The sequence below is a fragment of the Natrix helvetica genome (assembly GCF_964273705.1).
Source record: "Natrix helvetica genome assembly, chromosome: Z".
Classification (NCBI taxonomy): domain Eukaryota; kingdom Metazoa; phylum Chordata; class Lepidosauria; order Squamata; family Natricidae; genus Natrix; species Natrix helvetica.
Window position 1 is genome coordinate 141,744,913 of NC_138554.1, and position 27,863 is coordinate 141,772,775.

The following is a 27,863-nucleotide window of genomic DNA, read 5'->3' on the forward strand; positions in this document are numbered from 1 at the left end:
ACAGATTTCATGCACCTGGGGTGCTATTGGCTTAAGGGGGAAACACCCCTTTGATACTGGTGCAACTGGGGAAGGGGCACTCCTGGGCCGGACTGGGACAAAGGCAAGAATGTGAGGCCGGTCTGGCATTGAGGAGTTATGGGGTTATTCTGCCCTTGAGCAGGTGGAGGAGAATGTTAAAAGATAAGGACCTGAGTCTCTCACTGGCCCCCAGGAAGGGCAAAGAAGACCCCCAGCTGATGCCCCCAGGCCCATTTCAGCAATCAAAAACAAAGGAGAAGTGGAGGGGACACCACACCACCAAACTGGCAGGTCTGCGATTGTTTATTTCCCAAACAAACGGAATTAAAAATCATGTCGTTTCAGGACTTCAGGGGAAAAGTAGCGATACACTGCGACAAACACCCTTTTTGGAGTTTTCATGATGGAATACACTTCGACAAATACCGCTTTTGTGGTGGAGTACACCTTTTGGCAAACCCCACAGGTGAAGCAGAATGGAAACAAGACCAGGTCAAGGATCCACCTGTACGGATTTCGGTTTTGCTCGACGAACAGCCGGATGTGCTCATCCCGTAAGCTGGGCTCCAAGTACAGCCGGTTGACGTAGTATCGCCCGCCGTTCTCCAAATTGATTCTCTGCACCATCTCCATCAGCTCCGAGACCTGCCTCTCCCTCTCGGCTCCCGCGGCCTTGTTGTTGAACCCGCAGAAGCGGTTCCCACACTGCCGGATCAGGTCGCACAGATTCCTGTTGTCGGAGTTTTGGACGTACTCCTGCAGGGGGTCTCCACCCAAATCCTCCGCACAGGTGAACAGGATGATTGTGTGCCTGGTGGACTGGGGTCCAAAAATATCCCGGACATATTTTGCAGCATCCGCATCTTCGGCAGTGAAGCGCCCAACCTGGGTCACCAAGATCAGGGCGTGGGGGCCAGGCCGGGAGAGTTCAACGCAAGCCATAATCTCCCGTTGCAGAATCTCATCGTACTTTTCTGAATCAAACATGGCTGGTGTGTCCACCACAGAGATCTTCGTGCCCTGCCAGATTCCCTCTCCCCTTTGGCACCTCAGGGTGGTGGCTTTGGCCCCCAAGATGGACTCGAACACCCTCCGGCCGAAGATGGTGTTGCCCGTGGCGCTTTTCCCACCTCCGGACTTTCCAACCAGGATCAGCCGGAATTCTTTGTCCTCTCCTGCAAGTTTGGAAGACGACGTTAAAAAAAGGAATTGGGACATTGTCCAGGAAGGACCTCTGAAGACCACACTCCGGACCTCCATTGTGGCCTTGGAGTGCTGCTGAAGCACTCTTCTTTCTTTCTACTCTTCCTTCCTTCCTCCCTTCTCCTCCCCTCTTCTCTCCATCCCTTCTCCTTCATTCCTCCCTTTTACCTCACTCCTTCCCTTCTCCTTCCTTTCTTTCTGCCTCCTTCCTCTTTCCTTCTTTTGTTCTTTCCTCTCTCCTTCTGTCCCTTCTCCTCCCTCCCTCCCTCCCTCCCTCCCACGCATAGCCTTCCTTCCTTCCCTTACTCCTTCCTTCTTTCCTTCCTTGCTTCCTGCCCTTACTCCTTCCTTTTCTTCTTTCCTCCCTCCCCCTTCTTTCCCTCCCTCCCTCTCTCTTCTCCTTCCTTCCTCTTTCCTTTCTTTCCTTCCTTTTTGTTCCTTCCTTTCCTTCCTTTGTTCTCCTTCCTTCTTTCTTCCTTCTCTTCCTTTCTTTATTTTTCCTCCCTCCCTCCCCTCTTCCCTCCTCTCCCCTTCCTTTCTCTTCCCCTCTCCTGATTTCCCAGGAGGCTTTTACCTTTGTGGACGTCCATCCCTCCTCCAAGGCCACTTCAGATCTCCAACTGCTCAAAATCTCTGCAGGGAGAAAGCAGAACCCAAAGTTAGTTTTTTTCCTCTTCCTGCTTGAATCAGGGGCTCCAGAGGAGGATCTGTCCATCCCAGGAGACAGCTGAGCTCTGAGGAACCTCTCGGTGGGGTAGGGTCCCCCCAACAGCCGTGACCAGTCAGAGACACAGCCAGCAAGGTCTAAAGCAAGGTCACGGCACACACCTGAAAGTAAATCAGGAAGACTGTAATTGGTGTGTGTGTGTGTGTGTGTGTGTGTGTGTGTGTCTGTCTGTCTGTCTGTCTGTCTGTCAAAGTGCAAAGAATGCTTATCAACAGGAAATATGCATGTGTAAAGCTTGTAGCGATTATGGGTAGTTAGAAAGTTGATAAAAGTAACAAGGATTAGAGAACTTGCAGACCTCAGCTAAAAGTTAGGAATAGAGATGGTCTTCAGCAAATAAAATGTCTATCAGAGAACTCCTGGAGCATTCACTAGCCAAGGTTTAGGAATGGGAGAGCTATAGACCAATAGAACAAATTGTAGAATTATTGCTAAAATGTTGATTAGAGGATATTTCTTATTATCTCTCCTTGTCCCGCCTTCTCCTTTAGTGAAAATACATAAAGCTTTCTTAGTCCTTTGTTCTTGGCCTTTTGATCAGGAGAATTCCAATTAAAAGCAATTAGAAAACCTGCACCTCGTGTCTGGCGCCCATCATTGGCTTCGGCCCCAGGCTCTGACCCGAATTGGGGACAACACTTTGGTGACCCCCAAAGCCCCTCAGCCGGGCTCCCTTTGGAGGAGCAAGTCCCAGAGCAGAATCCCTCTCTAGCACCTCTACCTTAGAGACCCCAGACCCAATTCCCTGACCTCCCCATCACGGTCCCCCACCGTAAGCCCCCTTTGCAAAACGGCTGAAGGATGCTTGGGAGAGAGCCGGCTGCGCCAGGTTCCCATGACCCCCTCCTAGGGGAAGAAGACCCCATCCAATATGTCTCGGTCCTCCGCCCCCCCCCCCACCCCCGAGTGCGCAGCTTCTGCTCTGGCGAAGCGGTTGCACCAGGAAGCCGCGGACCCCTGAGAAGAGAAGCAGGTGGGCGGGGGACTTCCTCCTCCCCATTTAAGCCGCCGCCCCCAGACCCATTTCAGCAACGAAGAGCTTCCTACCGAGAAAGAGAAGGAGCGAAAAGCGCTTTTCCCGGGCGCAGCCAGGCGGACGATCGAAAGCCCGAAACCGCCGGGCAATTCGGGGAAAGCACGTGACTCCTGGGCCGAAAGTGAAAGTGAATTGATGAAAGGAAAAGCGGCCGGGTGGGGAGACGGGCGTGGGGGGGTGGGGGCTTCCGGAGATGGGCCTGAAGGACGGGCTGGCCTTTGCAAGCCGGGAGGCTGGGAAGGGGGGGTCCCATTTCCAAGGCGAGGGACCACCCCTCCAGCCCTTGACCACTGAGCTGCACAGCCAACCCACCTTTGGAGGAGCAAGACCCAGAGCCAAGCAGAATCCGTCTCCGGCACCCTCCACCCTAAGAGACCCCAGACTCAATTCCCTGCCCTTCCCGATCTCCAGACAGCCTCTCACCGCTGCCCAGCCCGCAAGATGCTCACGGGGGAGCCCAGCCCCGGGCCGTGGAGGTGCGCAGTTCTCCCGCAACATTTGGGCGGCCACTAGCTGCACAGTCCGGTTTGTGTGTGAGAAAGAGACCTTCCCCATATGCTTGGGTTGCCCCCCCCCAATCTGAGAAAAAAGGGCTATGGCAAGCTCTTAAAAGGAAGTAGAGAGCTGGGGAGTGGGAGAGTGCGTGGGTGCAATTAGCATCCTCAACAGGAAAGCAGGGGATGCCGGAAAGAAACACACACACACACCCAAAAAAAGACCGCCCCGGGAAAGATTGCTGCGTGTTTTCCCAGGGTGCGTTTCCTTGGAGGCGAGGAGGGGGGCAGGATGATGTGGGATGCAAAGATTGGGGAAAGCTTATAGGGGGAAAGCGGGGTGTGTGGCAAGACATCTGGGCGGGCATTCAAGCCTGACTCCCCCACCCCCAGACTTGGGGGAGCAGCCTGCGGGGCCAAAGAGGCGCTCCAGGAGGGGGAAAGGGGGGGGGCTCAATATCTCAGGAATGAGGGAGGGCAAGGAAACTCCGCTCACCCAGAGTGCCCCGCCCACCCAGAGAAATAGGACTTTATGGGCGGCCCTTGGCGGACGAGCACAGAAGACGCTCGCAACCCCCTCGGTGGAGCCCGGAGAGCGGCGATCGCGAAGCCCCCACAACACCCATCAGCTGCTTGGCGGAGGAGGGTCTCAGGTGGGTGTCTGGACCGCAGCGCCTCTCCCCTGGGGGCAAGAAAACGGGGAGGGGGCGCCAGCCATCAGCCTACGGCAGGTAGAGGGAGGAGGGGGCGTGCGGAAAAGACGGAGGAGGGGAGGGAGCTGCATTTGAGGAAAGGGCTGCGCCGTTTCCTCTTCCTTGGTTCCCACGTCCGCTTCTCTCTTCCCGGGGCGCCCGGAGCCTAACCGGGGAGGAGGCTGGGTCAGACCTGAGACCCGATGCGGCAGTGGCTAATGGGATGAGCGGGTGATAAGTCTGGCGGTGGGCGGCTCCAATGCGGCAGCGCTTGGAGGCGAAATGGCAGGGTCTCCTGCTTGGACAGGGGCTGGACTAGAAGACCTCCAAAGTCCCTTCCAACTCTCTGATTCTGTAAGTCTCTCCTGCCTGAGCAGGGGGATGGACTAAATGACCTTCAAGGTCCATCCCAACTGTCTGATTCTATAAGGGTGTCCTGCTTGAGCAGGGGGTTGGACTAGATGTCCTCCGAGATCCCTTCCAACTCTGTCCTTCCATGATTCTGTAAGGCTCTTGTGATTGAGCAGGGGGTTGGATCAGGATGACTCTGGGTCAAGGTAAGTGGGGGTGTGGGGTTGGGAGGAATGTTTTAAACCCCCTCCTCCAATTCCTCTTTTGGTGGGGGAACTCCTGGCAACCTCCAAGTAAAGCAGGTCTCTCCTTTGGCTGATTCTGTTTCACTTTTCATCCAGAAATCCCCCAGATTGGTCCCGTGTGTGTCTGAATCTTCTGGAAATGGCTGGAAGAGGTAAAGTCTTGGGCCCCTGGGGGGTGGGGCTTGTGGGGTGGGTGGGAACTCCCTGTTCTGTCCTCACTACATGCTAGTCTGTGTGCAGCTCGAGATATGCAGCAAGACTCATCGATCCTCTAATAAAACAGGCCGTGTACGTAGATCTGATTGCTTTATTGGAAGAAGAGGATATGCTGAAACTGGGGAAAACAGGGATACATACAATGAGAACCAAATACGAGACAGGCAGTGTGTCAGGCCTGTAATTATATTCTTTTTAGGATCTTTGGCCTGCCACACTTTTTAATAATTCTCTATGCTGTTTCAATAGTGTAGTACTTGGGAGGGGGGAATAGAAAGGAGTAGGATTGTAGAATGGATTGTTGACATTCTTTTGCAGAAGCCAAGGTCATCTTTTGTCTTCGCATCTGGACACCTGGCCGGAAGAAGATGGGTGTACATGCCAGCGTGGAAGATGATGATTGGAACATGTGATGGATTTGTGGGTGTGGGGAGAGATCATGAACTCTCAACTGGGTGAACTTACAGGATGTAATTCAGAGTTGAAATTTTCCATAGCCGTGCTAACATGCCTGCGGAATAAATTGCACCATTAAGGATGTTTTGCCTTGGACAATGATTTATTTCTGCATGGTATTTAGAACCCTAACATTATTTCAACTCTCTACTTTAAAATAATTCACTAGCTCCCTCCCCCTTTCAAGGGGGAAGGGCTGGTGATGGAAGATCTGGTGATGGGGTCTCGGCATTCCCAATGCTGACCGGGACAGCGTAAATATCAGCGAAGATTTAATGAGAAGCTTTTGGTGATAAGAAGCTGAGTACGGAACTTCAAAGGCAATGGAATGCTGTTTCCAGTTTAATTGCATCTGGAGGAATGCAGGAGGAGACGCGACAAGACGAAGGAAATCTCAGACGGACTTCTTCAGGAAAATTGTGAGTGCATGCTCCCCCTCCTTCCCCACAGCTTGGAAACAAGGCTTGGGAAAAAAAAAACCCTTAGAACAGAGGTTTGGGCTCCTTCCAGATGGCAATAAATGAAATGGCTTGTCACCCTGCAATTAGCTGGGAGAAAGATTCCCTTTCAAAATGGGAATTTCAAAGGAGGCAGGAAGAAGGAATTTTTCCAGCATCTGTCACTTGCAAGCCACCACAAATGGGGCTGCAAACAGTAAATGAAGCAAATTGGGCAGTAAATCGGGCTTTCCTCCCAGGACTTGGATGGAAGAGATGCTACTTACCAACTCCTTTGCCATCAGCATGGGGAAATGCTCCAAGCCAGCAGGGGGCACCTACTTGGCCCATAACTCATCCAAGCCAGCAAAGGGCACCTACTTGGCCCATAACTCCTCCAAGCCAGCAGGAGGGTCCTTGGCACGTAAAACCCCCTAGCCAGCCATCATTGGTTGAGCTGCAACCTGTGAAGCAGCAACCCCGGGATGGGTCTTAACCCCAGGTCATGGATGGGAGGGATGCCAGTGGGCACCTGCCCTCCCTCAGCAGATGGCACCATGGCAGAAAGCTGGGCAGTGGCCAACCGAGGGATTGACCTCCCCACCGGTTCCAGTCTCCCCTGCAAGGCCCAAAAAGGTTCTTACCAGACCTTCCTACAGAGAAGAAATCTCCATGGAAGAAGGGATTACCAAACAGAGGCCTGCAGTGTGGATGGCGGGAAAATGTGCACCTGCAAGGCCCCAAGTGGTTCTTACCCCTCCTTCCTACAGAGAAGCAATCTCCACCATGGAAGAAGGGTTTACCAAGGGGGCAGCTGCAAGTTGGAGAGCAAGGCAGTGTGATGAAACGGTTCCTGAGTTTAGAGATGTAACTAGGTTCCATTCCTCGTGGGGCCCAATTAAATGCCACCATTGTTGTCAACTTGGCCACAGAGCGTCAGAGTGCTTGGCTCCAGCCCCAATGCCACAAACGTGCGCACCAACCACCACGGCGGTAAAGAGAGGGTCCCAGATGCCACCACAGAAGAGTCATCTGGGCCAACAACCTCTGGAAGAGGATCCCCAACTTAAGGTGAGGAAGTGTCCTACCAAGGGGGAGGCCTCAGAAGAGGAAAAGGGCAGACAATCTCCGGAGGAGGATCCCCAACTTAAAGTGACAAAGAGTCCAACTAAGGGGGAGGCCTCGGAGGGGGAAAAGCCTAAACGACCTCTGGAAGAGGATCCCCAACTTATGGTGACAAAGAGTCCTACCAAGGGGGAGGCCTCGGAGGAGGGAATTGCCGAAGAACAAATGTGTGTACCAGTCGCCATGGTGGTAAAGAGAGGGCCCCAGATGCCAGCACAGAAAAGTCATCTGGGCAAACGACCTCTGGAAGAGGATCCCCAGCTTAAGGTGACAAAGAGTCCTACCAAGGGGGAGGCCTCGGAGGAGGGAATTGCCGAAGAACAAACGTGTGTACCAATTGCCACGGTGGTTAAGAGAGGGCCCCAGATGCCACCACAGAAGAGTCATCTGGGCCAACAGCCTCTGGAAGAGGATCTCCAACTTAAGGTGACGAAGTGTCCTACCAAGGGGGAGGCCTCGGAAGAGGAAAAGGGCAAACAATCTCCGGAGGAGGATCCCCAACTGAAGGTGACAAAGAGTCCAACTAAGGGGGAGGCCTCGGAGGGGGAAATGCCCAACCGACCTCTGGAAGGGGACCCCCAACTTCAGGTGATGAAGAGTCCTACCAAGGGGGAGGCCTCGGAGGAGGAACAAGGCCAGCCGTGGATGATTGGATCCAAGAGCCCAGAACCTACAGCACCTGCAGCAGAGAGCCCAAAACGGCCATGGGAAGAGGTCGCAATGGACTTCATCATGGAACTCCCAGACAGCAGTGGGCATAAAGTAATTTGGACTGTTATTGATTTGTTTTCTAAGCAGGCACACTTCATTGCTTGCTCAGGATTGCCATCCGCAAACGAAATAGCGAAAATGTTTGTGAAACACATTTATCGCCTGCATGGAGTACTCAAGAGGATCATTTCAGACCGCGGAGTCCAGTTCACAGCCAAGTTCTGGAGAGAGGTCCTGAGATCTATTGGGTCCACACAAGAACTGAGCTCAGAGGTTCATCCCAGCATGAACGGCGCAGCAGAGGGAGCCAAGGCGGTGGTGGAACAATACATCAGGTGTTTTGTGGACTATCAGCATGACAACTGGTCGGACTTGCTACCCTTCGCCGAAGTGGCGTACAACGATGCGGTCCACAGCAGCAGAGGATTAGCGGGTTTCCAGTTTACCAGTGGCATGGAAGTTGTTGCCATGCCTGAGTTGCCTAGAGAACCTCCTTCTTTCATGTCTTTGAGTGAATGGATGGACATGCTAAAGAAAGGATGGGAGAATACGAAGAAGGCTCTAGCAGTTGCGGCAGAAGCCTACCAGAAGCAAGATGATCAACGTCGCTCACTCCTAAACCCCTAACGTGTGGGGGACAATGTTTTTGTATCTACCAAATACATAAGATTAGAAATGCTTAGCAAGGAATTGGGTAAAAAATTTCTAGGTCCATTCCCAATAGTGAAGATAGTTAACTCAGTTACAGTTCAACTCAGTCTACCCAGAAGTCTAGGGGAAATTGACCCAGAATTTCATTGTAGCTTGTTGAAACCAGTAATTGGGTCTAACAGAAGAGCATCCACCCAAGCTCAATCTCCTCCTTTAGTGATGGAAGGGGAAACACAATCTGAGGTGGAAAAAATTGTAGATTTCAGGCTGAATAGGGGTTGCTTACAGTACTTAGTGCATTGGAAGGGTTACCCTTGGTCTGAAGCTAATTGGGTCAACAGTGGGAACCTGAAAGTGGAGAAGTTAGTAAAGCAAGTCAATGGGAAGTTTCCCGAGAAGTCAAGGGGTTCCCCTGGGTGGAGAAGAGGTGGTTAATTTTGTTATGTTAACTTTTAAGTTATTCTCTTTGCAGGAAACGTTTTTCTTTTGAGGAGAGGCCGCCTGTCAGGCCTGTAGTTATGTTCTTTTTAGGATCTTTGGCCTGCCACACTTTTTAATAATTCTCTATGCTGTTTCATTGGTGTAGTAGTTGGGAGGGGGGAATAGAAAGGAGTAGGATTGTAGAATGGATTGTTGACATTCTTTTGTAGAAGCCAAGGTCATCTTTTGTCTCAGCATCTCGACACCTGGCCGGAAGAAGATGGGTGTACATGCCAGCGTGGAAGATGATGATTGGAACATGTGATGGATTTGTGGGTGTGGGGAGAGATCATGAACTCTCAACTGGGTGAACTTACAGGATGTAATTCAGAGTTGAAATTTTCCATAGCCGTGCTAACATGCCTGCGGAATAAATTGCACCATTAAGGATGTTTTGCCTTGGACAATGATTTATTTCTGCATGGTATTTAGAACCCTAACACAGTGTTGAGTTACTGCTGAACATAACAATGAATAAATACAAGCAATCCAAATTTCACCAGCGATGCTCTGGGTGTGGGATGTGGGCTTGTCCTTGGATGACCCTGTGCCACAGATTAAGATGGATTCTTCTTTGTGCTTCTGCCTTCTCCAAATGCTAAAAGAAATGGAGCCTGGCTTCATTTTCGTGCGTGCACTTGGTTTGAGAGTGCTGGCTGATGGGTAAAGGGGTTGGTCAGCTTCAAACAATATACTGGGTATTTTGCCTCTCCGGCCACAAGATGGGGCTCGAGAGCAACAACGGTATATAAAGATTGTATGTTGGGGCATATTTCTCCCTATGGCCACTAGATGGGGATAGAGCACAACAACAGAATATAAAAGTTATATGCTGGGGCATGGGACTCCCCGTCCTGGGTGGAGGGACAGGCTATGATGGACGTACGCTGCTGCCCAACTCCCCTTTCTTCTCTCTTGTCCTCATTGGGTTGTAGGGTCCGAAAAGAGGATCGTGCTTGTGGGCAAAACCGGCAACGGCAAAAGTGCCACGGGAAATGCCATTCTGGGATCCTCAGCCTTTAAAGCGCTCATGTCCTCAAAGTCAGTAACCGTGACTTGCCAAAAGGGCGAAGCGAGCTGGAAGGAGAGGAAGATTGTGGTGGTTGACACACCGGGCTTTTTTGACACTGAAGTCCCGGTGCAGAAAACTGCGAAGGAAGTGAGCAATTGTGTGAACTTCTGCACCCCGGGTCCACACGTCATTCTGCAGGTCATGCGTCCCGGCCGTTTCTCCGAGGAGGAGATGAAGGTGGCTCAGCTGATCAGTGAGATCTTCAGCTTGAATGCCAAGAATTACTTGATCACCTTGTTCACCCGCAAAGATGACTTGGAAGGGCAGACTCTGGAGGAATTCCTATCTGGGGGAAACTCTGCGCTTAAGGACCAGATGGCGCAGTGTGGGAACCGCTACCTGGCTTTCAACAACAAGGCCAAAGGAAAAGAACGAGAGGACCAGGTGGCCCAGCTGATGACCATGATTGATGAGCTGGTGGAGAAGAACGGAGGCGCTCCTTATTACACGGAAGAGATGCTGAAGAAAGACAAAAAGGAATATGAGGAAGTAAAGAAATTATCCTGGTGTTCTATTGTCTAACAAAGATCGGAAAGCCTCTCTAGTTGACCTTCTGCTCCAACAGCTTTGCATTTCCCCCCTTCTGCTCCAAGTCCCAATCCTGCCCTCACCTGGAGCCCTCCCAAGGACCCGCGTCAAGAGATCCTGGGCCGATTCCTTCGTCCGGGAAAAAGAAATACATATTCATGTTCGCCTGGCTCTGGGAAGCTGAAAAACCACTCCATTTTGTGATCCGAGCTTTCCCTGAGGAGTTTGACCAAAGTGTATCTCAGAATTGGTGGCAGAACTCAATTCAGACAGAAAAGCTCACTTTTGACACAGAGGCCAGATTCTCCCCCCTGGATGACAGGATGGAAACACACAAACACACATACTCAATTGGCCCCATAGCCTAATTTTCTACCAGGCTGACCTACTTCCCTTCGGAAAGACACACTCTCTTGGGCTTCCCACCTCTCAGTCCTTCGAAGTAGACCAGGCCAGGAAACCACTGACATGAGAAATATTAGAGCTTGACTTTAGAGGTGTCAAGGACAGTAGCAGAATCCTGAAAAAGTCTCCCTTCAACCGCAGTGGGCACCAAAGAGCATCAAGAGAGGGCAGCCTTGAGGTTCTTGTTCACCAGCCCTGTTTTCCTGGGGAGAATTCATGTTTTTCTAATAGGGGCCACCTGTTTTCTCGCGAGGCCATTTTTGTACTCTTCTAGATCGCCTTCCGAGGGCTAATGTGGACTCAGGAGGGAAATTGTTTCTCTTTCAACCGCTAATAAATCTACTCCTTGCTTAGGAAAGAGGCCATGTGTTTTGAAGAGGTGATTTGGGGAGAAGGGCGTGTTCAGTCCTCTCAGTCTATGGCTCTGTTGCAGCAATGCATCACCAAAGCAGAGGAGAAGGGGGCCAAGGAACAGGGGGTGGGTGGGAATGCAGAGTTTCCCCTGAAAGCTTTCCAGGAAAGGGGTCCATTTGCCTGGCAAGTCATGCCCTCTTTGGTCCTCCCCCCCTTTACCTTTGCTCCAAGTCTCTTCCCTCTCCTCACCAAGCAGGCGGGGAAGGGTTGGATGTCCAGTGGCCAAAGGGGAAGAAGAAAGTTCAGGCGTGTCTCCTGAACAAGTTCATTTCTGACGCAACTCAACTCCATCTCCCATGGGCCCCTGCCTCCCCCATACTCACTCCCATTCCTCCCCCTGTCACCTCATTGTCATCACCATCTTCTTTTAATGACCCCATAATCCCTTGCGGGGGGGAGTCTGGGCAACTGAATGGAGCTAGCAGAGTGGTTTTTTTTTGTCAAAATTTTTTATTGATTTTAAAAGTTTTACAAGGGAAAAGGGGTTAAGAGGTTATGGAACATTTTGACAGCTACATTGTGTGGGGGGAGAGAAGCCCCCCGGGTCTTGCAACTTTTACAAAAAGGAGAAATAAAAAACTATAAACTTTTGCATAGATATTAGCAGTTTTAAGTTTACACAAAATCATCAATATGTTTCAATCATTTTACTTTTGTCACTTCCTTGAAAATACATTGTAACAACATTTAGAATAGTGTTTCAATTCACTTTTGTGATCTGAGTCTTCTTGTTGTCGCATCCTCCCCCCCCTCCACTGGCATAGCCTCAGCCCCTCCCTGCTTTGTTTCTTGTGTGACATCATCCCGCACATCACCTAAGAGAGCAGTATGTTTTTTCATAAAAGCCTCTGTTTCCGCAACTGTATTAATTCTGATTCTACTGCCCTCCCAAAAAATCAACATGCCTTCTGGTAACAACCATTTAAACCAAACCCCGTTATTATATAATTTTTTTGCTAAGAAGGAAAATTTCCTTCTCTTATCTCTTACTTTCTTTGGGATCTGCTTAAGAATGGTTATTTCTTTATCCTTATATTTTAATGGTCTTCCCCTTTGAGCTCCTAGAACCTCATCTCTTGTGGTTTCTCTAAGAAATTTAACATGAACTTCCCTTGGAACATTATGTGTTCTTGCATAGGCTGAGTTAATCCTATAAATCAGGTCAACATTCCACCCAAACTGTTGTTTATCTCTATTAATATATTCTGCTAACATTGTGGTCATGATCTCTTTAAGATCTTCATTTTCAACTTCTGGTAAATTTTGAAACCTAAGAAAAAAAGACAACCTTTCAAATTCCGTTTTTATCACATGATTCTCAAATTCTGCGTTCCCCCTTTGGACTGCCTCCAGGTCGCGCCTCATCCCAGCCGCATCCTCCTCCAGTACACCTATCCTCTGCTCATTCTGTATAGTTTTTTGTTGTGTCTCTCTGAGCTGGTCATTTAAGTCCTGCAGCTATTTTTTCATTTCGTCCTGTCCCTTTAAGAGAGCCTGAAGCATCTGCTCAGTAGACAAGTCCTTTGAGCTTTCTTCAGGGGCTTTAGGTTGTAAAAAAGATCCCAATTGTGACTGGTGGGCAATGGGGCTGGACGTAGAAGATGTCAGGGCCGATGAGGCCTTTCCAGGTGGTAATTTTTTTGGACCCATCATGAAGCTCAGAGATAGTTATTGTTCTATACAGGGAATGGTGTCCGTAGGAAAGCACAGCAGGTAGAGACCACCAAACAGGCAGATCCAAAGGAGAATAAGTTGTTTAGTTTAAGACCAAAGCAGATGGGTGGATCAAAACATTCCAAATCCAGGGAAAAAGTTTGTTTGAAGAGGCTCCTGGAGGTCTCTGGGGTGAAAATTAAATCAAGGCAACAAAGTTTTTCAAGGAAGGAGTCTCATGCTCAAAGACAAAGAAGAAAGAGGAAGTGAACCATCTTGGCTCAGCCAGCACCGGTGGTCAGGAAACAACAAAGTCAGAGTTCCCATACATAGCTTAGAGAAGAATCAGTTCAACCATCCTTTCTCTCACAGTTGTAGTCAGAAGAGGAAAAAAAAAAGATTTTCCCCCCATTAATTAAGGGAAGTGAAAGTATTTTAAACTTTTTAAAAACTTTCTCTCCCTTGCGAGGGAGAGATTTTCCAAGTGCCGCTTTTCCGAGGGGGGTGGAAACTCCCTCCCCCCTCCAATTTTGATTCTTCCACTGGTTGAAACAAAGTCCAAGAAAAAACTGCAAGCCAGTCAATAAGGTGTTAAACTGTAAAAGACCCGGGGAGAGCCTCCACCCCACCGCGCTTCAGCTGTTGCATTCAAATTGATCGCTTCCTTCCTGGCTGCGCTCAGCGAATCGCGCGTTGGCATTCCGCGCACTCCCTATGATCCACGGCTCCTGAGGCAAAGCTGGATACCCCCCCCCGTGGCCGCCGCCATTTCAGGGGGTCCCAGCAAGCCGCCCCTATGGCAGGGCGCCACTCCAAGGCACCCTGTGCTCCCCTAGGATTCAGGGGAGCCCACCGAAGCAGCGAGAAGGCGGACGCACGCGTCCATCGCCTTCAGCCACCGGAAGTGGTCTCGCTAGCAGAGTGTTTAATGGCCAAATGCCCTTCTTGTTGCCAGGGCAGAGTTTTGTTCAGCTGATATATTCTCATGGTGCTCAGAGAGAGAAATATCTGCCTCTACCTAGGATCGAACTCACAGACCCCTGATTGTGAGGTGAGAGCTCCACCCTTAGGCCACCACCTGGAAGCATCGTGGAGGTGGCGGCATGTTATGGCTTTGATGGGGAACTTTAATCCTGATTGGTGAAAGACTCCAGGACAGCGACCTGCAGGTGGGTCCAAGCGGCAAATGAATGCATGGCTGCAGCAGGGGGTGTTTTTCTGGTCCCCACATCCTCCACTAGATGACCTCCAAGGTCCCTTCCAACTCTGTGATTCTGTCATTCTGTAAGGGTCTGCTGCTTGAGCAGGGGGTTGGACTAGATGACCTCTGATGTCCCTTCCAGCTCTGTGATTCTGCAAAATCTCCTGCTTGATGCGGGGTTGGACTAGAAGACCTCCAAGATCCCTTCCAAATCTGCTAATCTGTGAAGAATATGGAATCCTGATGGCAAACCTATGGCAAGCCATCCCTGTGGGCACACGAACCATTGCCCTATGTCAGCTCCAGCATGCATGCATATGCTGGCCTGCTGATTTAGAGCCTCTCCGGAAGGCCGGGTGAGGCCATTTTTGCCCTCCTCCAGGCTCCAGAAAAGCCTCCGGAGGACAAAAACTCTCCCTCAAGCTTGGGGATGGGTGGGGTGTTGCATGCACCTGTGGGTGGGGGGTTGTACGCACATGTACAGGTGGGTGGGGTGCATTGCATCGTGTGTCGGGGCACACACAATTTTGGCATGTGAGGACAGAAAGGTCCGTCGTCCCTGACATAGGACATCAGTTGGAAGGGACCTTAGACGTCATCTAGGGCTAGCCCAGCCCCCTGCTCGAACAGGAAGCACTGAATTGCAGAGTTGGAAGGGACCTTGGAGTCCAGTCTCTTCTTGAAAGCCTCCAGTGATGCACTCAAACTTCCAGTGGCAAGCCGTTCCACTGGTGAATTGTCCTCCCTGTTAGGAAGTTTCACCTTAGTTCTAAGTTGCTTCTCTCCTTGACTAGTTTCCACCCGTTGCTTCTTCTCCTGTCCTCAGGTGCTTTGGAGAATAGCTTGACCCCCTCTTCTTTGGGGCAGCCCCCCAAATACTGGACTCCTGCTACCATGCCCCCCTAGAGTTCTTCTTTTCTCTGGACTAGCTGTGCTCAATTCCTGCAACCGTTCTTCATTCGTTTTTGTTTCCGGGCCTTTAATCATCTTAGTTGTCAAGGTCCCGATGAAACAATTTAAAAAACAAAACACCTGGTTTAAATGCTTCCTTGTCACACCGGTGCTAACTGACCCCCCAATTCTTGAAAAAATGGAATAGTTGTTGGAGCTGCTCCTCCATGCTGCCTTCCACCTTATAAGCCAACCCCTTGAGCCCCACTCAGCCCCCAGGGGCCAATCCCTCCCACCTTCCCACTTTCTCTCCCCCTGAGCCTCCCCCCAGTGCCCTCTTGGAATGCATAAAGACCTCCCAAGCAGCCCCCTCCCCACTGGTCTATTCCTCCATCCATTAAAGATAAGTTCATTTTGGCAGTTGAACCCGCTTTCCCAGGGGTGTATCTGATAATCGTCACTGCGGTAAGCCTTGATTCCATGGAGTCATGCTTCTTGTCTGGCTGATAATAGCTGCGGTTGCTTCAGCTGCTGGGCTGAGTGGAGAGAGAGAGAGAGAGAGAGAGAGAGAGAGAGAGAGAGAGAGAGAGAGAGAGAGAGAGAGAGAGAGAGAGAGATGAGGCTATCGCAGTCCAACAGAGGCAATGAAGATTAGCCGGAGGATGGTAGGAGCTCAGCATACCCAGGGGGCAGCCTCAGAGGCTGACATGGCCTTGGTATGTTTTTGTCTGCAGACCACTGGTGGGTTTCTACCGGTACAGGCCGGTTCGAGAGAAGAGGTAGCGGGCAGGCCTGTCACGTCCCCGAACCAGTTCCCTGTGGGAACGAGGTCGCCATGTTGTTTTTCAGTTCTGCACATGCACAGAACAATTTGTCCCAGATCAGGCAAACTAGTAGTGGCAGTGGTGGGAGACTCTGCCTACCCACCTGGTTGCTTCTGCGCATGCGCAGAAGTGTCATGCAAGTGCGTGAGTGCGTGAGCAAACTCGTAGTAATATAAATTAAAACCCAACACTGCCCCGGGTCCATGGGGTGGTTAGATCTGGCCCGCAGGGCTGCCTTGGAAACAGAGAAGGAGCAGCCTGCAGTGCCTCTGCCAGGAAAAATGGAGCTTGGGAGGGCCGCGCACGGCAGAGGGTTGCAGGAAGCTGTCGCAGCTGAAAATGGAGCTTGCACGAACCGTCCATGCCCCCCCCCCCGGAGCTCGAATTTCACTGGCAGAGGGCTTCAGGAGGCCGTCACAGACAAAACGGAGTTTGGGAGCTCGTTTTCATTGGCAGAGCGCTTGGGCCACCTCAGGCAACCCCAACATGAGTGACGCTGAGCTGGCCATGCCCACCCTGGCCCCAAAGTCAAATGCAACCATAATGCAGCCCCTCCATGAAATCAAGTTTGACACCCCTGGTTGAAATGGTCTTACCACCCGTAAAAGCAGTACTAACGCTTCTCGTGAGTTTGAGTCTATTCCCCTGGTTAATGCAGCCTAAACAAAATCCACTACGTTTTGTTGTCCATTTACTCCCCGAAGAAAAGTCATCTGGGCTTGTACATTAGTCTTTAAAATCTTCCAAATGAGCGTATACCTCAAGCACAGTGGATCAAGACCCTGTTACGTTACAGCATGTCGCAAGGGATCAAGACCATATGTGAAGTTATGGTGTGTTGCAAAGGATCGAGACCATATTTTTGGGGTGTCATAGGGGATCGACATATATGTTAAGTGACGGCATGGAGCAAAGGATCGGGACAGATTTAACAGATTAACAGAGTTGGGACCCTATAGATCATCTAATCCAACCCCCCCCCCCCCCGCTCAAGCAAGAGACCCTACATCATTTCTGACAAATGGCACTCCAATCTCTTCTTGAAAGTCTCAAGTGATGGCTTCCGGTTCCGGCGGCTGACGGTGACGGGCAGAGACTGCTCGCCCCGCGCATCCCCGGTGGGCTCCCCACCCCTTGGGGGGCACAGGACGCCCTGGAGAGGCGTTCTGCCGGAGGAGCGGCGCAGCGGGAGGACCCCTGCATCGGCGGCGGCCGTCGGGGGGGCTCTCGCTTCGCTCCAGGCACCGAGGAGCGCGAAGGGGAGACGCGCTAAAGCGTCTTCGCTGCGAGGCTGTCCGGAAGAAAAAAAGAAAGTTGAAGGACGCGGCGGCGATGCGGTGAGGTGTAGACTCCTTTCATACCTATCACCAACTCTAAAACTCGTCAGTTGTGTTTAATTGGAACTTTTGGCTAATTCGGAGAGGTGTGGCTGGAGGGGAGGGGGATTTCCCCCCCCCTCGGACAAGCGGCTAGAAACAAACGTGCTCGTAGCCCCAAGGGAAGGAGGAGGGGGAGAGCCAAACCAAAGAGGTCACACTCCAACTAAATGGATCTTCGGATTTAAACCTTTAGGTTTCAAGACAATGGGATCTGGAAGCCTTGGGAACTTTGAATTTTGAAAACTTTATTTGTTGCCTCAGTACCCGAAGTTGGCAGGGCAAGATGGCACACTTCCGTTGTCTTCATGAAAGGTGAACTTGACTCCACCTCTTAGCTTCAGGCTTCCAGTCTTTGTCTCCGTGTTATTTGGATAATTCTCTTGTGGATTGTTTGCTTTTGAACTTTCTGGAGTGAAAAACGTCTGTTCCCTGCCAGGGTGATTAGAGAGTTCCCTTGTGCCTGGTCTCTCTACCCCCCGGACTCCCTTGGCTGCTCTACCACTCTGACTGATTCTTCTCTATACTGACTGGACTCTTTATTACTAACAATGACATCTAAAAGACCACCTCCTGGAAAGTCCGGCTTTGCTGCCTCTGCCCCGACATCTGCAACCTCAAGTCCGAGCACACAATCAACATTGACAGCCTTCAAACAAGTTAAAACTACGGACTTGGAGTTTCATCAAATGTTTCAGCAAATTCTACAGGGACAAGAGGAAATAAAGAAACAACTGAAGGAGATGAAAGAAGAAATTAGAGGGAACTACGAAAATATTAATAAGAACTCACAGAGACTGGATCTTTTGGAGCAGGAGGCGGCTGAGATGAGGGGGGGGGTTGGAGGGCGTGCAAAAGGGAAACAAAGAGCTTGACACCCAACAAATGAAAATAGAGTTTGAGAGAATGTCCTTTTATCTTAGGTTTCAGAATGTGATGGAGACAGATGATGAAAACATTAGGGACATCATGACAACTATCTTGGCTGAGTATACCCAGAAAGAAAAACAACAGATGGGGTGGGAAATAGACCTGGTTTATAGAGTGAACTCCGCATATGCTAGAACACACAATGTCCCCAGAGAGGTACACATTAAATTTCTTAGGAAAAGCACAAGAGATGAAATTCTGAATACACAAAGGGGACAAGCCCTGATATACAAAGATAAGGACATAACCATACTGAAACAGATCCCCAAGAAAGTGAGGGAGAAAAGAAAATATTATTCGCAATTGGCGAATAAATTATACCAGAAGGGGGTGTGGTTTCGTTGGTTGCTGCCTGAAGGTATGTTAATATTCTGGGAGGAGACAAGAGTCAGAATTAATACACCCATAGAGGCGCAGGCCTTTATGGAAAAAAATAAACTACTCCTAGAAAAACCAGAAGATATTCCAGTAGATGCACAAGACACGGGAGGGGCCGGAGCACGGCCAACGGGGGGAGACGGGGCGACATCAAGAAAGCTCAGATCACACAAATAAGTAAGAAAATCCACATGACACAAATTGATTGAAATTACTTATGAATTTACCACACTGACTATATGTTATTATGTAATATTTGAATGCTATGCAAATGTACACCATGAGTCTGGAGGGGGCGTATACCTACCGCAGTTTGCGGCTGCCACAATTTGTAACTTTCCCCATACCTTTTCCTTTTGTAAAACACCAAAAAACCAATAAAACTTTGTTTAAAAAAAAAAAGAAAGTCTCAAGTGATGGAGTTCCCACAACCTCCGAAGGCAACTTCTGTTCCATGGATTGCTTGTTCTCACTGTCAGAAAATTCCTCCTCATTTCCAGGTTTAATCTCTCCTTGGTCAGTTTCCATACATTATTCCTTGTCTGGACTTTAGGTCCTCTGGTAAACAGCTTGACTCTTTCCTCTCTGTGATAGCCCCTCAAATATTGGAAGGCTGTTATCCTGTCTCCCCTGGTCCTTCTCTTCACTAGATTAGCCATGCCCAGTTCCTGCAACCATTCAGGAAGGAGGAGGAGCTTCCGGAGGGAAATGGCAACCGGCTTGTGAGCTCCGCATGATTGCGGGGGGCCTCCCTGATGGGGGGGTGGTGCTGCCAGCCCTCTGCTCCATCCTGAGGGCAGGAAATTTGTTGACGACCACCCCGGCTTTGCCCTGGCTTTGGGCGGGCCCACCAGGGTGGTCAGACAGCCAGGCAGAGAAGCAGAGGAGCGCGGAGAAGCGCGCTAGCTGGAGCTGGAGCTGGCGACTGCCGCTTTTGTGTGGAACGGAATGGAGCAAAGCAGAGTGGAGTAGAGCGGTGCGGCAATAGCCTGAGGGAGGAAAGGAGTGGCGACGGGGTGGGGACGACCCAGACAACCCATGCAGCCCAGGCGGCGAAGGTTTGGCGACAGCGGTAGTGGAGGTGGTCGGAGACGCCAAGCGCCAGACCTCTCGGCCACCATGAATCCCGGACCAGCGGGGGGGCTGCGAGAGGAGAGAACGAGGCCCGGGGCGCCAGAGAACGCTAGCAGATCAGCAGGAGGACTGCAGGGAAGCTTCAGGGAAGCCAAGACGGCCCTGCGGGCTTGGGAACAACAGCCCCGGGCCGCCGGGTTGCCAAGGAGGCAAATGGCCACTCATGTCGGAGACTGGATATGGAGGAGAGACACTTGAGAGACTGGTGGCCATTTGCTGAAGGTATGACTCTTTACCCTTCCATCCTTGCTGACAACTTGCCTCCCCTGTTCAACTTACTATCTTGACTATGGCTTTGCCCTTAACGCCCTGCTACAAACTGCCCCCCAGTACCACCTTGAGACTCCACCTTTAGACCAATCTGGCTAGCCGGCTAGCTCACCAACCTACCCTTTCCATCCAGGGTAAGGACAACCATCATCTGCTTACCCCTTTTGTAGGGAGCCCTGGCTTACGAACAAACCTATGATTTCAATCACAGCACCCGAAAATGAGCTCGCCCCTATGACAACTATATGAACTCAATACATTCAAGGTGAGACCTACTGCTACTGCGAGAGTCCCCCCTCTCGCAGGTATGGCCCCCAGCCCTTTCAAGGGCCCACCTTGATGATGGGTTTATTAACCCAGAGAGGTGGAGGAAGCGGAAATTAAGGGGTTTTTTAATCAATTGTTTTTTAACAGTTTTAAGGGGTTCCAGGGCAGGGGGGAGGGTGAATCAGGCCAGGAGTGAAAGTAGAGCCAGGCAAATAGGTGTGGGAGGGAGGGGAGGGAGCAGAGTGGGGGAGGAGAGGGAAAATAGCATTCCAGCACAGGGCTCTGTCATACCAATAGTCGTGGGGAGGGGTGGGTGCGAGGACAGACTAAGAACCTGCAGTCGGTTGGGAGACCGTGGATGTTGGTCACACCCGGTCGCTTGTACCAACCCCCGCACTCTAGGTGGCCAGGATCTACAGAGCCAGGGCCTGAGGCTGATGTTATGCAATGCGAGGCCCGTTGTTAACAAGGCCCCCCTCATTAATGATCTGATTTTGGAGGGGGAGCCGGACCTCGCAGGAATAACAGAGACCTGGTTGGGCCACGAGGGAGGTGTACTCCTCGTGGAAATGTGCCCACCAGGCTATCGAGCATTCCACCAGCCACGGGCCCAGGGTAGGGGCGGTGGGGTAGCGGTGATTATCCGGGAAGACCTGGAGCCGAGAGAGTTCACTGTGCCACAGATATCTGGGTGTGAGTCTCTTATCGTGAGATGGGGCCCAGAGAGACAGTTGGGCCTGCTGATTGTATACCTGGCTCCTCGCTATACATCAGCGGCCCTGCCTGAACTCCTCGAGCTGATCGCAGCGATGGCAGTTGAGACCCCCAAACTTTTAGTTATGGGGGACTTCAATCTGCCATCGATGTGAGAAGCATCCGAGGCGGTTCGGGAGTTCATGGCTTCCATGACAGCCATGGACCTGACTCAATTAATTCAGGGTCCCACGCACGAGGGAGGCCACACGCTGGATCTTGTTTTTGTCTCTGGCCAGTGGACGGGTGATCTGGGAATAGGGGACTTAGCTATTACTCCCCTGTCATGGTCCGACCACTCACTTCTCCGACTTGACTTCCCTGGTGCTACCCCCCGCTGCGGGGAGGCGGAACCGGAATGTCCTAGATGGTTCCGCCCCAGGCGCCTGATGGAACCGGATAGGTTCCAGACGGAGCTTGGGCCACCTCCTGTAGACCTGACCCGTCCCCGGATAGAGGACCTGGTAGCCACATGGAATAATGCGGCCGCCGGGGCCTTAGACCGGGTGGTGCCTTTGCGGCCTCTCCTGCGGCAATGAACCACCCTGGCCCCTTGGTTTACCGAGGAGCTAAGGGTGATGAAACGCCACAAGAGACGCCTAGAGAGCCGATGGAGATCCTCCCGTTCCGAACTTGACCGAACACAGGTACGAACCTATTTAAGGACATACCTTGTAGCAATAAGAGCGGCCAAACGTCAACATTGTGCCGCTCTTATTGCGTCCGCAGATAACCGCCCTGCCACCCTGTTTCGGGTGACCCGCTCCCTTCTGTTGCAGAGGCCGCGGGAAGCCCCTCTACAGGGCAGGGCAGAGGAATTTGGGAAATATCTGCAGGATAAAATCGCTCAAATCCGGAGGGAATGGGTCCCCCTCAGTGGGCTAGGAGGGATGCCCGAGGCGAGTCTTGAGAAACCATTCTGGGAGGAGTTTGACGCTGTTGCCATCGAGGATTTGGACAGGTTACGTGGGCGACTACGAGCTACCACATGTTCATTGGACCCGTGTCCCTCCTGGCTTGTACTGGCATCCTGGGAGGTTACACGAGACTGGCTCTTGGGACTAGTGAACGCTTCATTGGGCGAGGGGTCTTTACTGGCCGCCTTGAAAGAGACCCTTACTCAAGAAGCCTTCCCTGGACCCAACGGAGCTAGCCAATTACCGTCCTGTCTCCAACCTTCCCTTTTTAGCGAAGGTTGTAGACAGTGTGGTGGCCCAACAGTTTCCACGTCACCTGGAGGAAAATGATTATCTAGACCCGCGCCAGTCCGGCTTCCGACCCAGGCACAGCACAGAGACGGCCTTGGTCGCGTTGGTAGATGATCTCTGGAGGGCCAGGGATAGGGGTTGTTCCTCTATCCTGGTCCTATTAGATCTCTCAGCGGCTTTTGATACCATCGACCATGGTATCCTACTGCACCGGCTGGAGGAGCTGGGGGTAAGGGGCACCGTTTTACGGTGGTTCTGCTCCTACCTCTCCGACCGGATGCAACGCGTGTTGGCAGGGAAGCAGAGGTTGACCCTGAGGCCTCTCACTTGTGGGGTGCCACAGGGGTCGGTCCTCTCGCCTCTCCTGTTCAACACATATATGAAGCCGCTGGGTGAGATCGTGGTTTTGGGGTGGGATATCATCTGTACGCTGATGATACACAGCTGTACATCTCCACCCCGAACCACCCCAACGAGGCCGTCGAAATGATGTCCCGGTGTTTGGAAGCCGTACGGGTCTGGATGGGTGACAACAGACTCAAGCTCAACCCCTCCAAGACGGAGTGGCTGTGGCTTCCGGCCCCCCGGTTCAACCAGATGATCCCATCTCTGGCCATTGGTGGCGAGCAACTGGCCCCCATGGAGCGGGCGTGCAATTTGGGCGTCCTCCTGGATGCCTGGCTGTCCATGGATGACCATGTGGCAGCTGTGGCGAGGGGGGCGTTCCACCAGGTTCGCCTGGTGCGCCAAATGCGCCCCCAATTGGACCGGGATGCCCTTCACACAGTCACTCACATGCTGGTGACGTCCTGCCTAGACTACTGCAATGCTCTCTACATGGGGCTTCCCTTGAGATGCACCCGAAGACTACAGCTGGTCCAGAATGCGGCCGCGCGGGTGATTATGGGGAGTACCAGATACTCCCATATAACACCTCTCCTGCGCGAGCTGCACTGGCTCCCTGTGGTCTATCAGGTGCGTTTCAAGGTGTTGATCACCATCTTCAAAGCGCTCCATGGCACAGGACCTAGCTACCTGCGGGATCGCATCCTGCCCCATACATCCCTACAACCAATTCGCTCTCACAGAGAGGGACTTCTCCGGGTGCCGTCCACTAAGCAGTGCCAAAGGGCGGCGCCCAGAAGCAGGGCCTTCTCTGTGATGGGCCCAGCCCTCTGGAATGACCTCCCCCCCGACATTAGGATTACTACTGACCTCCGCTCCTTCCGTTCAAAACTCAAGACCCACCTTTTTTAACTAGCCGGCCTGGCTCAACCATAGTTCCATTTTAATCCTCCTGGCAATCTTTTAAACTTGTAATTTTATACTGGGGTATTTTAATTTTTAATCTTATTATTACTATTTCTATGTACTGTAATGATTGTTGTGTGATTTTTTTACCTCCTCCGTGGAATGTTTAATTGTATAATATGTGCTTTTTTATTTATTGTACGCCGCCCCGAGTCCCTTCGTGGAGAGGGAGCGGCTAACAAATCTAATAAATTCAATTCAAATTCAATTCATCGTGTGTTTTAGCGTCCAATGCCCTAACTATCCTGGTTGCTCTTCTCTGCACCCTCCAAGATCCCTTTCACAGTCACTGTTATTAAGCCTGGTTTCACCCAGTTTATATGGGTACTTTTCGGGTTTTTTACCTAAGTTAGGACTTTATTTTTCTCTACATTGAATTTCATTTTGTTAGTTAGGGCCCAGATTTCAAGTCTGTTGAGATCCCTCTGGATCTTCAGCCTATCTTCTAGGGTGTTGGCTATTCCTGCCAGCTTAGTATCACCTGCAAATGTGGTAAGTTTCCCTTCTATTCCCTCATCTAAGTCATTTATGAAGATACTGAGGAGTACTGTTCCTAAGACGGAATCTTGTGGTACCTTACTGCTTACTTCTCTCCATGTAGACTTGGACCCATTAAAGACTACTTGTAGAGTACGGTTTGTCAGCCAGTTGCAAATCCATCTGGTGGTGAAGCTGTCTATCCCACTTTTTTTCTGGCTTACGAAAAAGTAGGTTGTGGTCTACTTTGTCAAATGCCTTGCTGATGTCTATTATGTCCATAGTAACTTAGTCACTATGTTGACTATGTCTTAAGTTACATACCTTAAGTTAAGCATGGCACGGAGGATTAAGACCATATGTTAAGTTACAGCGTGGAGCAAAGAACCATCTGGGAAGTTACAGCATGTTCGATTTATTATTTGGGTTAATACACAAGAATCTGGACAACTAACAGTCAGCACTAAATTAGCGGGAGAGAAAAGTTAGCAGAATTCAAAATCAGATGGACAGATCTCATCGGCAGGATGGGACTCAAGACTCATGACAGCCTCGACCCCTTCCTTGGGCTCAATGTGGTCATTTACATCAGGGGTCCCCGTCCCCAGGGCCGTGGAGCAGCACTGGTGTGTGGCATGCCAGAAACCGGTTCGCAGAAAGAAGCAAAGCCGCATCCGCAGGTTGCAGACGGCAGGTGAAAACACGGCTCCTTCAGTCTGCAGAAAAACCTCTCTCCACGGAACCAGTCCCCGGGGCCCAAATGGTTGGTCTCCCATGATCTACATGAACTTAGACCAGCCCCCTTCCCACATTCAGATCAGAAGATCTGTCCCGAAGATGTCGAACGAAAGAAGACTTAAGATAGTTTGACTAGAATATATATGGTTATGAAACCTGTAGTGATGATTGCAGCCACTAAAATTATTTTTTTCCACTTCAAAGCATTTGCTGCCATTTTTCGGGCTTTCTGGTTCTCCGCCAGGAAAGCTTTGACAATGCCATCCTTCAGGTTGGGCTCCAAATACAGCTGGTTAGTGTAGTATTCGCCCCCGTTCTCTGAAACGGTTCTCTGCACCATCTCCATCAGCTCCGAGACCTGCCTCTCCCACTCGTCTCCCGTGGCCTTGTTGTTGAACCCGCAGAAGCGGTTGCGGCATTGCCAGATCACATCCCGCAGATTTTTGTTGTCGGAGTTTCGGACGTACTCATGCAGGGGGTCCCCACCCAAATCCTCCACACAGGTGAAGAGGACGATCGTGTGCCTGGTGGATTCTGCCCCAAAGATATCCTGGACGCACTTTGCGGCAGCCGCGTCTTCGGCGGTGAAGCGTCCCACCTGGGTCACCAAGATCAAGGCGTGGGGGCCAGGCCGGGAGAAGTCAATGCAAGATATGACCTCCCGTCGCACATACTCATTGTAATCGTCAGAATCAAACATGCCTGGTGTGTCGACCACGGAGATCTTTGTGCCCTGCCACCTTCCCTGTCCCCTTTGGCACCTCAGGGTGGTGCTTTTTGCTGACAAGATGGAATTAAACGCCCTCTGTCCGAGGATGGTGTTGCCCGTGGCGCTCTTCCCACCGCCGGACTTTCCGACCAGGATGAGCCGGAGTTCGGCATGGTCCGCTGGGAGTTTGGAAGACAGGGGGACAGTGTTAGGGCAGAGTATAGTTACACTGCTCAATGGAATTCAGTTCATGTATTCAACTGTTGACAGAGAGAGGGAGAGGGAGGGAGAGGTGGAGAGAGAGAGAGAGAGAGAGGGAGGGAGGGAGGGAGAGAAAGATGGAGAGGGAGATGGTAGAAGTAGAGATGGGGGAGAGAAAGAAATGGATGGATAATAGGATAGATGGATGATAACAGAGAAATAGGCAGACAGGATAGATAAATATGGATGGATAGATGGATGGATGGATGGAAGGGATAGATAGATAGATAGATGATAGATAGATAGATAGATAGATAGATAGATAGATAGATATAGATAGATAGATAGATAGATAGATAGATAGATAGATAGATAGACAGACAGACAGACAGACAGACGGATGGATGGAAAAGGATAGATAGATAGACAGATAAGAATAGACAGACAGAGAGAGTATTATCTGGTTTCCCTCTTGACTTTGCTGGTCAGAAGGTCACAAAAGGGGACAACATAACCCCGAGACACTGCAACCGTCATAAGTACAAGTCAGTTGCTGAGCATCTAAATTCGGATCCTGGGACCCCGGAGACTCTAGGGACGCTGCCATGGTTGTACGTGTGGAAAAAACGGTCCTTTTTGTTCGTTGTGATTGTGTTTCTTACCTGTTAAGCCTCTCCACTCCACGGCAGTCTGAAATATTTGGGGCTGGGGGGAGAGAAATGGAGAATTAGGAACGACTCCGGTAGGATAATCCACAGACAGGCAGCGGGTGGCAGGTTTGAGACGGAGGAAAGGAGGGACGAAGGCAGGGAAGGGAGGTGAAGTGTCCCTGGGAAAGTGGCATCATAGTCAGGAATTGGACCCCAGCTGGGAGCTTTGAAAAGGATTGACCAAGAATGAAGGAAGAGGGAAGGGAGGGAAAGGAGGGAGGGAGGGAGGAAGGAAGGAGAGAAGGAAGGGACAGAGGATAGGAAAGAAGGGAGGGATGGAAGAAGGGACAGGGAAGGAAAGGGATGGAGGGAAGGAAGGGGGAGGGAAAGAAGGGTGGGAGGGAAGGAGAAAGAGAAAAGGAATGAAAGAGAGAGGAAGGAAAGAGACAGGGAGGAAAGAGGGAGGAATTTGGGAGGAAGGAAAGGGAGGGAGGGAAACGGAGGGAGGGAGGGAGGAAGGAGGGGGAGGGAGAAAGAAGGAGGAAGGAAGGAAAGGGAGAGGGAGAGAGGAAAAGGATGGAGAGAAGGAAGAAGGAAGGAGGGAAAGGAGGGAGGGAAAAAGAAGGGCAGGAGGGAGGGAAGAAAGAAAGAAGGAAGGAGAGAGGGAGGGATGGGAAAAGGTAGGGAGAAGACAAAAGAGAGAGAGGAAGAGAGAAAAGAAATCAGAAAGAAAGGAAGGAAGGATAGGGAAGGATAGGGAAGGGAAGGGCCTCTTCCCAGCTAGCCATGCTCTGCTCCAGGAAGTTCTAGATTCCCGGCCCCGGGTGCAAAGCAGGAGAGAGATTAGCTGGCTGGGTGGGTGGGTGGGTGGGTGGGGCTGGGAGCCAAGAAACCAGGAGGGGGGAGCCCGCCCCAGAGACCCTGGAGGATAATGCGGGGTGGGGGGCACATGAGAAAAGAGGTTGGCATCCTCTCCTTCCAAGGCACCGGAATCAAACTCAAGGCACTGGGAAGACAAGCGTGGAGCCGCCTGGGGCTGCCTCTTTGCCAGAACTCCCATTTAGGCAGTCCTGACTTCGGGAATGGAAGGGCCGGGACCCTCCCTTGAAGACAGCGCCCCATTCTTCTCCCCATACCTACCTGGCAAGGGTCGCCCAACGACTGGTAGGCCATTTCTTCCTTCCGTTCTCCCTTCTTTTCTCTCTCCCTCCCTCTTCTCTGTCTCCTTCCTTCCTTCCTCTTCGCCTCTTTCGTTCGTTCTCTTCTTCTTTCCTTCTTCCTTTCTCCTTCTTTCTCCTTCGTTCCCTTCTCTTCTCTTCCCTTCTCTATCTTCTTCCTTCTCTTCTTCCCTCCTTCCTTTTCCCTTCTCTTTCTTCTCCTTTCCTTTTTTCCTTCTTCCTTCCTCTTCCTTCCCTTCTCTCTCCTTCCTTCTCTTCTCCTCTTCCCTTCTCTATCTTCTTCCTTCCTTTTCTCTTCTCTCTCCTTCTCTTCTCTTCTCTTCTCTTCCTTGGACGGTGCAATCTGTGTTAAGATCAGAAGGAGGAGGGGGAGTCACAGGGTTGCCACGGCAATCTCCAAAGACGCAGGAGGGCTGCCCCTACCCCATCTGGGGGCCCATTCCTTCCTCA

The 27,863-nt window shown here is 51.2% G+C and overlaps 3 protein-coding genes across 4 annotated transcripts; 1 reads left to right on the forward strand and 2 right to left on the reverse strand.

Moving 5' to 3' along the window:
* Window positions 1–318: 318 nt before the first annotated feature.
* Window positions 319–3,076, reverse strand: LOC309381586 (GTPase IMAP family member 5-like). The gene is made up of 3 exons (XM_081932745.1): window positions 2,999–3,076; window positions 1,799–1,857; window positions 319–1,196 (listed from the first exon to the last, which is right to left on the reverse strand). The coding sequence occupies exons 2-3, from the start codon at window positions 1,812–1,814 to the stop codon at window positions 346–348; spliced, it is 867 nt and encodes a 288-aa protein (XP_081788871.1). The 5' UTR covers window positions 1,815–1,857; window positions 2,999–3,076; the 3' UTR covers window positions 319–345.
* Window positions 3,077–3,453: 377 nt separating this feature from the next.
* Window positions 3,454–11,211, forward strand: LOC309381558 (GTPase IMAP family member 9-like). The gene is made up of 4 exons (XM_081932712.1): window positions 3,454–3,463; window positions 4,000–4,134; window positions 4,866–4,921; window positions 9,781–11,211. Exons 3-4 carry the CDS (start codon window positions 4,909–4,911, stop codon window positions 10,437–10,439), a joined length of 672 nt encoding a protein of 223 aa, XP_081788838.1. The 5' UTR covers window positions 3,454–3,463; window positions 4,000–4,134; window positions 4,866–4,908; the 3' UTR covers window positions 10,440–11,211.
* A 13,125-nt stretch (window positions 11,212–24,336) lies between these two features.
* LOC309381553 (GTPase IMAP family member 2-like) lies at window positions 24,337–27,509 on the reverse strand. Of its 2 annotated transcripts, none has more exons than XM_081932695.1 (3): window positions 27,376–27,509; window positions 26,248–26,290; window positions 24,337–25,563 (listed from the first exon to the last, which is right to left on the reverse strand). In XM_081932695.1, the coding sequence occupies exons 1-3, from the start codon at window positions 27,406–27,408 to the stop codon at window positions 24,794–24,796; spliced, it is 846 nt and encodes a 281-aa protein (XP_081788821.1). In that variant the 5' UTR covers window positions 27,409–27,509; the 3' UTR covers window positions 24,337–24,793. The 2 variants fall into 2 exon arrangements, with proteins under 2 accessions (XP_081788821.1, XP_081788822.1); XM_081932696.1 differs by having other exon boundaries at window positions 26,248–26,275; window positions 27,376–27,428.
* Window positions 27,510–27,863: the final 354 nt, after the last annotated feature.